General features: G+C 35.5%; 1 protein-coding gene across 1 annotated transcript; it reads right to left on the bottom strand.

Annotated features, from left to right (window-relative positions):
- Positions 1-532: 532 nt before the first annotated feature.
- On the bottom strand, positions 533-5,103 carry LOC121628361 (cell division control protein 42 homolog). The gene is made up of 5 exons (XM_041967400.1): positions 5,002-5,103; positions 2,670-2,742; positions 2,361-2,470; positions 1,123-1,320; positions 533-884 (listed from the first exon to the last, which is right to left on the bottom strand). The coding sequence occupies exons 1-5, from the start codon at positions 5,101-5,103 to the stop codon at positions 792-794; spliced, it is 576 nt and encodes a 191-aa protein (XP_041823334.1). The 3' UTR covers positions 533-791.
- Positions 5,104-9,453: the final 4,350 nt, after the last annotated feature.

Raw genomic sequence — 9,453 nt, 5'->3', positions numbered from 1 at the left:
TTAGAGCCAAGATAATGTCAACAAATTTTGATCTAAACATTTAAGTTTATTGCTACAAAAATTTTGAATCATTAAGTTCTGACACCGAATAAGGAGACTGATTCAAAATTAAACAATTGTTAAAATAATTTAAATGCTACACTTAGTGAATGAAATATTGTTTTTATGTAGTAATTTGGTATATATTATTTTCCCAGTTTTTTGTTAACTTTGTGATGGTAAAAATGGAGCTTCAGTGATGCAGGTGAATAACTTTGTCTGAAAACAAAGTTATCAGCATCATAAGAAAGTTATTTGGAATAAACAGGATGTACAAAAAAAAAAAAGGTAAAAACAACAAGACAAAAAAATAAGAATTAAGTGAAATAATTTTTATTATGGCACCATTTAAAAAAATCCTGAATTTGAGGAGAATAAAAACTAGTATATAAAAAAGATCTTGTTGTAGAAAAACACAATTTGGGTTCCATTCCTTTACTTCAGATTAATTTTTTTCCAATTACCTCAAAGTCTAAAAAGTAGTTTAATAAATTCTACAAAGACATAGAAATAATTTTCCAGTTGCAGTTGTGAATGTGACTCCATGATGTTTGTATGTCCAAGGCATCTGAGGTTCAAACTTTTAACAAAGTGTTAATCATATCAGAGTAAAATAAATCCATTAAAATAAATAAACCTTTAGCTCCAGTACAAGTGTGTCTACATCACTAACACTCCCTATGTTCATATTGAGGTTCATCTTTCATCTTTATCCCGTCTGCCCATTTGTTCTCCTCCTGCTCTTCCAGCATCTATAGAAGGATGCAATGCTTTTGTTTGGGTTTATTTTCTGAGGGTGCCAGAGCTGCCAGGATGGCCTCATCAAATACGTTCTCCAGTCCTTTCTGTTAATCAAAAAGAGACATCAATGAGCTTTTTCTTTAGGGAAAGGTAAAGGATTCCTCTTCTAATAAGATGATTACGAGTGTGAGCACTGTCACAAATATCTGACAGACCTGCTTGTTTACCTAAAAGGTTAATTTGGATTTAAACATTTCAGGATCTAACTACTAGCAGCTGTAGCTACCAAAGCCTGATTCTATTTGCACAAACAGGACAAGAAAGTTTTTCCTCTCTTTGTACCTTCGTGACAGCTGAACACTCCATGTATTTGACAGCTTTGAGCTCATGGGCCATTTCCTCTCCATTCTGATAGGTTACGGCTTTCTCGTTCATCTTGGCCAGTTTCTCCAGAGTGTTGCTGTCATCTCTCAGATCCACCTGAGTCCCGACCAGCAGGAAGGGCGTCTGCGGGCAGTGGTGTGAAATCTCTGGCACCCACTGTAAAAAGAAAGGCTTTGGGTCAGAGCTGACAGACTGCAATTCCCACTACATCTACGTCATCTTGTGTTTGTTTCTATTTATAGCAGAGAGACAGACAAATATATACAGAGAAATACAATACTCACAAAAAGTTATCTATACACACACACACACACACACACACACACACACACACACATATATATATATATATATATATATATATGCCCACCATTCACCGTAGATCTGCCCCTGATCTTTGCTGTCTTGCCTTCAAAACATAGATCCACCAGAATAGCTGGTATGGTATTACCCTGCTACTTGGAGTACACTTTAGCTGGGTTAATGGAGATTTCTTTTGTGTATCTCCTCAGTCGTGTAACCAATACTTAGTTTTTGTTGGGCAGTTTCCAGAGCTTCAGGTATGGACATCTGACAGTATTTATTGGGAATCCCTTATCTGGTTGCACCTTTATGGAGTTCTAACAACTGGCTTGCCTTCCTCCATGGCGACTCGTTATTGCCTCTCATGTTAACAATTTGGCAGCCAAGCATTTCAAGGATCAGTTTTGCTTTACTGTACGTCAGCTCATTGGTTTCAGTGATTGTCGCTGTAGGGGTTGTTGTTACTGCTGCATTCACTTCAGCTAGAAGACTTTCTGATGGTACTTCATTCATCCTCACTAGTCTGTGACGGGGTTGACAGGCTCTCATCTTAGCCATGACATTATCTCTCAGGTCAGTTACTGGCTCATCCAGCTCAGCTGTCATTAGGGCTTACCTCAGGCTTACCTCCAGCTACAAGCTCAGATATATAGCAGTTAGCTTTTGTTTCACTAAATTATTTGATATGAAGGAATTACAACTGCATGATTCCACTTAAATGTCCTGCATTCACGAAATTCATATCAGTGTGACATAAACTTTTTACCCTTTCTGTAAATTTCACCCAGAAGTTAAATATTCCTAACTTTTTGTGAGTAGTGTATATGTACATTAGTTATTGGGTTAAGAAAAACAACAACAACAACAACAAAGCAGAAACCAAATAAGCAAACCTTGAGTTTCACGTTCTGAAAGGAGGAGGGTGATACAACAGAGAAACAGACGAGGAAGATATCAGTCTGAGGATAGGCAAGAGGTCGCAGTCTATCGTAGTCCTCCTGACCTGCTCAAAGAGACACAATCACTCAGAGCTAAACTGCATCTACAGCTACAATAAGAAGACAAAAACATTTCTTTTCTGGTTTGACTAATTTAACAAATACAGTTGCTATCACTGTTTATTTAATTGATTCTTTTGCTTTAGCTGTTAATAATATTTGAATATTTTCTAGTACAGAAGTGAATTAATTATGTGTTTTTACCTGCGGTATTTGACAGTCCCAGATTATATGGCACCCCACCAATCATCACAGTCACAGCATAACTGTCAAACACCTGGGATAAGAAGGGGGAGGATAAATTAAACTGTATGGAATGAATTTTTCTGAAAGATAAATTCTATTAATGCATAAAAAAAAAAAAAAAAAAAAAAAAAACGCAAAACAGTCATTAGTCATAGTTATCCCATAGTGGCAGGAATGATCAAATCTTTCTTGCAAAAGATCTTTGACTGATCACTTCTAATAGATAAAATTAATGTATCATTTTAATTGATGAAACAGGTTTGAAAATTAGCAAAAGAGGAAAACTGGAGAATAAAAGGGGAAAATGTAAAAAAAAAGAACCATAAAAAATCTTGAGATGTTTGCGAGCAGTGAGCATCTATATTCACACATTTTTTTTTTTATACATAAACTTTTTCATTAGTTCTAATGTTATGAACGTATATGTTCTAAAGCATTTTATGTTCATCTGTAAATGCCTGTTCAATCCCCCTGAAACTATTACCTACACTGTGTCTTTTCTACACAGAAAATGTCTGTGGAAAAATAAATAATGTCCTGGCAGAAAATTACCAGGACATTTTACTGTTAACTGTACGGACACTTGCACTGATCCAGTAATGGGAAATTTCATGCTTCCACAGTACATGCATTTATATGCCCTGTTACATTCATGGAATGGCACCACACTGAACAAAAGAGAGAACAGTTGAACCATGATTTGCTTAATCTGAACTTTATTTTAAAAAGAAAATGATAATCTAATAATAATAATAATAATAATAATAATAGTCCAATTCAGGTCTGCGAGGGGGCTAAACTAGCTGCTATGTGGTGAAAGGTGAGGCACACCTTGCACAGGTTGCCGGTTCATCACAGGGAGCTAAACTTTGTTGAGCTGCTGTCTAGGTGGACAGACTTCTCATCTCTCAGCTCACTCATCCCTCCTGTTTAATCATTCCAAGCCTTCAGGATGCTGCCATGTGCAACAACAAACAGCATTGTCCCAACATGGTCCCTCAGCTCCGGAAATGCACATAACAGATGTTACTGTACCCTCATTCGTGTCTGGAACGCAGAGTTTGAAGGTCGGAAAGTTATGTATTGAGTCTTTAAGCATCAGAACTTTATTTTTATTTATATATTTTTTAAATAAATAAAAAAATCTTTAGCAGGTCGTAAAAATCATGTAAATACAACCTGACATCAACACCAGCACATGAAATATTACAATCATTTATATAACAAAAATAGTGTACAACATTAATTTAAAAAAAAAATCTCTGCACGACTACATCAGGAATTCTGGTGTAAATATCTTCCTTGGAACAATTATTTCATGAAACAACTCAGCAAATCTTATTTTAATTGGTGATGGATTTGTAAATTTTACATGACTGCTCTGTCATTATGTGAATATATATATACATATATATACTACCGTTCAAAAGTTTGGGGTCAATTTGCCATGGGATTCAATAGGGAAGTGACCCCAAACTTTTGAACGGTAGTATATATATATATATGTATATAATTGATTTACTTTTTGCACATTTGACAAAAATAAGAATATTGTGGTAGTTTAAAGACCACTGATAAACTCATACAAAAGAATGTAATAATGGAGAGAAAAAAGATGGACAGACAGGCCAGAGGAAAAAAGATTAAGTTGAGTCAGCAATTTTCAGAGGGATAGGGTACCAGCAGAAAACTAGAGGATTACTCATCAGTTTGCAGCCCCCAGACAGTGAAGCTGCCAATCAATCAAGAGTTACATCATCCAGCAGGACCACTCTGTCTGTCAACAGCCACTCAGCTGTTTTCTCACCAAAATGTCAGCGTTTGTATGATCAGTGGTGTTGATTTACCCAGACTGCAGTACACCTGTGATCCCTTACTCATCAGACTGCCATTAAATTGTTTTCAATTGCAGGAAATGGGGCATTTAGTGAGAGAAGCACATTTTTATTCCTAAACAACTGCCTACGGGGGTTATCATGGAGTAACACACAAAAGATTGCAATCTCATGAATTAAACTGAACAGAAAACACCACAATGTTTAGGACTTTGCTGGGTTCATATTTCCAATATAAAGTTCCTGTTTTACAAACGCATGTTTGTTCAGAGTATGTTAGAGACACTGTCAACACGTATGACTTCCTGTGAGACAGGAAAGTACTTTGGACTGTGTGTTAGGAAAAGTAAATGGAAAATCCTGCCTGTTTGCTTGTTAAATGTTACTTTTGTGTCAGTCTCACTGTAGTGTGTGATGAGTGGATTGATTTGTTTGTGTTATTAAAGGTTACTCACTGTGGGGAAGTATTCAAAAGAACACTTGGAGGTGTAGGAGACGAGTAGGGAGGTCTTTTCTGATGCACTGTCACCCACCAGCACACACTTTATATTATTCATCTAAAGTTAAGGAATATAAAAAATGAAGGAGAAAAGGGGAGATCGGCAACAAAAAGAGTAGAAAAGATGATGCAGAGGGGTGGAAGTCTATCATTTTAAGTCTGGGGAAACTTAAGGGCATCAAGGCCAAGGTTGGAAACTCCTTTTGGATGTGAGATCTTCAAGCCTTCAGGCAGCACTGTATGAAAGACCATCATGCCACTGTGATCAATAGACTTGGGCTTGAGAGTATATTTAAAAAATTCAATCATTCAACACAGTCTACCACTGCATCCAAAAATAACCTGGAACTGTACAACACAACTATGGAATCATGCTGCTTGTCAACTGTGCACAAAGATGCTATCATGTTAGCTGAACTCAACCTAGATAGAGACAGTGGATATGGGTTCTGTTGTTAGATGGGTGCATATTTCAGCTGTTATAGTGGAGAAAAACCCTGCAGACAAGAGGTACACCTGCCAACCTTAGTGATGGTACTAAACATAGCATGAGTAACTTGTGACCCAGCTCGTTGGGGGTTGTAACATACCATACCACTTTATTTATGAAGAACATTTAAAACAGCAACAAGGCTAAGCAAAGTATTGCACCCAGTAAAAAGAAAATAACATAAAACGAGGCATGAAAACAGGAGGAGAGAGTATTGGAGTTATCATTAAAAACAAGACAATGTTAAAACTTTCAGCAACATCAAATCATAATTTTATGTAACCCATGCTTTTCATGCACAAAGAAACACAAAGTGATTTACATAATAAAAGCAAAATATGGATAATAAAAACAAATTTAAAAAGCTTTAACACACTAGAGAAACAGGAGTGGCGACCTCCCTGCAAGCCACGCTGGGCATGCTTCATGCCAATCCAAATGTTCAAGACAATTAAGGCTTCCCAAAGACTCATGCACCACCACTGCAAAGCCAGTGAGGATACAGTGGGGTGTATCAGTGCTCAGCTAAACGATGGACTTAATGTTTGAAAAGAAAAAAAGAAATCCTGCCCTTCTTCTCTTTTTCCTGCATGTTTAAAGCTTGTATGTATCTGACTAGAAAGCTGTAAAGTAGTGTTTACTACATGATGTAGAAAAAACCTGTGACTACCCAGATGCTAAGCAGCTCGCATACCCAGGCTCATTAAGAGGGACAATGGCTAAGGGGTATAGGCTGCCACTTCACTGGCTCTTTGTTTGGACCATTTAGCTGTGACAGCATTTAGCTGAACTCTGTTGAGTCAGGGAAGAGGCCATAGTCTGCAGTGATGATACCACTGGTTTTTGTAAGAAGAATTCATCCCTCAGTGGTGATTCATATGCACATGAAAACAATCCTGAAAATTAATCTTATGTTACACATCCCCAAAACCAAGTCCCACTTTGTACAATTGCTGCATTAAATTAGTGGTATTTGCCACAAAAAACACTGAAACTGGACACTTCTATTTCTGTCCCATTTCCAAAAGCCACATAAAGTGACATTTGTTAATGTTTTCCCAAAATTTAGCACATTTGTTAAATTTATAATGATGTACTTAAAAGTATGTGTTTATTTATTTATTAGGTTGTTTTTGTCTCCCCCTCCTTACCTGCCCCACAAGTGTTTTCTAGCATTTGCCAGGCCAACATAGTAAAAAAACAATCTGTTCTTAATTACAAAGAATGACAACAATGTTTTCTCTTCTCTAAATGCACTGCCATTTCTTGTACTCACTCTTATCTTCAATATCAAGTTGGTCTTGTCCTGCAATCAGCTACCTTAAATGATGCATCGAATGATAAAATTAAAGTGCTCTGAAGGCGTGGATTGAAAAATACTCAAACTTGTGAACAGGACAACACAACAGCAAATACCATTATCAAGTTACAAGATATTTACTGCCAATGTTTGTACAGTCATGATGAAAAAAAAATAAAATGTCAAAGGTTGGTTTCTTTTGGTTTTTCAAATAAGATTTTTCCAGTAAACATGTCTTACTGATTTAGTCACAGCCAGCTCTGAAAAATGAGAATTTTAAAACATTTTAGAAACAGAGAACAAACTAAATAACAAGATAAATAGATAATTGTTACCTCCAATCAATGTGTAGACTATTGAAAGTATTTGTACATTTTTTTCCTCTAGCATAAGGAAAACTCAAACACAATGCATCTTAAGGAAAGGATTTGTTTACTATGACAAAAACATGTAAATAATGAGCGATGATGGGAAAACTTTAGCACGTATTTTAGATACAAAACCAGATATAGAATAATTCATTTCCCTATAACCTGGGGCTTATATTGGGAATTTAGTCAAAATGACTCATTACTAATGAGAAACAAAACTAAAAAAAATAAATTTAACTATCCCCTGAATTTCCTAATTTGTATCCATAAAGCTTTGGAATTTTTTTCCCTTTAATAACAAATAATCTTTTTTTCCCAGGTGTTCTGCTTTTCAGTCAGTTCTGCATATAAAGCACAGCTACCTGAGAAAAATGGCTTAACCACAGGCCAGATACGTCAGTTAGTACATAAAATATCAGTTATTAGTGTTAAAACCACTTGACAGCATTTTAAAGTAACTTACCTCTAAATAGTAGAGAAGTTAGAAAGTTTATCGATGTGAAGTTACAATAATCAGCTTGTTTTATCAGCTGTCCGGGTCAAAGTTGAACTATCAGGTTAAGTATTCATATTCCTCCAGAAATTAGGTGACTGCACAGACGCCTGATTAAAACACTGCTGATAAACCGTCTAACACGTTGCTATCTTATGCATAGTCAGTTGAAAAACTACTTACTCTAACTGTCATAAAATTTCCCTCCGTATGTAAACTGTGCCGAGGTGTAATTCGAGCTTCAGGTGTTTTTGTGAACTCCAAGGACACAAGAGCACCTGAATGCAACATCCACTCCAAAGCTTATCAGACAGGTGTTGGAATTTTCATTATATCCAAAATCTGGGCCTGGTTTGTGTCATTTTGCGTTCATGAAGATTTTTTTTTTTTTATGTACTTTAGGTAAAATCTCATAATTAATAAACTAGGAGATAATTAAATTGAATAAAACATTGTTTCTATATTTCTGACAGCTTAATTCCTCAATATATGTTTTGTTCTATTAAAAGGAAAGAATGAAAAGGAAGAAACTAGCACTGTAGCAAATAACAAAAAGGAAGATTCAATAGGTAATAGGTTAACGTCATGTGGTTTAAGTTTAGGTAAAAAAAAAAAAAAAAATCAAATCAGGTTGAAACAACTTTCAAGTACTATCTTTTATTAATTCCAAACACCCACCACTTCCAACATACAGCACAGAATTTTCCACATCTGTAATTATTGCTTCGAATATATTTTTTTATTCTTAATTTGCCATCCAAAGCTTATTATCAGGTTCTTTTAGTTTGCTGACACTCAACTGTCAAGTAATAATAAAAATATCTAAAAAGAAATAAAAACTCCACAAAGTGTCTACAATCTGCAAGAATAATGTTCCCCAAGAAACAAAAGAGAGCCAAAAGAAAAAAAAAAAAAAAACACTAGAAGTAATACTTGTAATCATTCATACATTCTCAGAATAAACCATCAAACAATAAACTCAAATATTGGAAGAAAATTTTAATCTCAGTTCATTTAAAGTTCAGGTTAAGAGTTGAAACTGATTCCCAGGCTAAAGCCAGCCTGTGTTAAAGATGAAAACTCTGCTGTTTTTATATTATTAATCTATAGATCACCGATTATCCCAGTTTACACAGAAAAAATAGTCTTTAAATGGACAGTTTGGCAAATAAGCACAATGATAAGTAAATATGTGAGGCTCTGATAACAGTAATAACTCCTTCAGTCTTAATTTAGCTGAATGAGGCTGGACTTAAATAGATAAACCTTAATCACCGAGAATAAAAGACAGGGATGGTTTCTATTATATTAAAGAGTAACAGGAACATAAAACAGAGCCTGTGAAGTCTTCTGAAGGTAATTTGTAGTACTGTTAAAAATACAGATTTAAGCCCACATTCTGGGGTTTGTTAATGTACTCAAGCACTGATTAATTCTGCTTTTGGCCAAAGAAACAACTCAAATAAACTTTTAAACTAAGTGGTAATTTTCTTTAAGGCTTTTAGAAGGTGCCAAAACACCTGGAAGCTCCAGTCAGGAGAAAGAAGAACAAATGGGCAAAATATGAAAAGGCTTGAACTGCTTGCTCCCATCATGACAGGATAAAAATCTGTGGACACCACGATTTAGTCAAAAACATGTCGTTTGACTAAAGCATTGGTCCTAAACCTTTTCACCATGAGGATTTTAAGCCTTGAGGCTGGTCATCCTGAGTAGAAAATATAATTTAAGGCATATTTTCTGAGGTCTGAGTG

Source organism: Melanotaenia boesemani, chromosome 17, assembly GCF_017639745.1.
Source record: "Melanotaenia boesemani isolate fMelBoe1 chromosome 17, fMelBoe1.pri, whole genome shotgun sequence".
Taxonomy (NCBI): Eukaryota; Metazoa; Chordata; class Actinopteri; order Atheriniformes; family Melanotaeniidae; genus Melanotaenia; species Melanotaenia boesemani.
The sequence above is the reverse complement of the archived record's forward strand: the minus strand, read 5'-3'. Positions and strand labels throughout refer to the sequence as shown.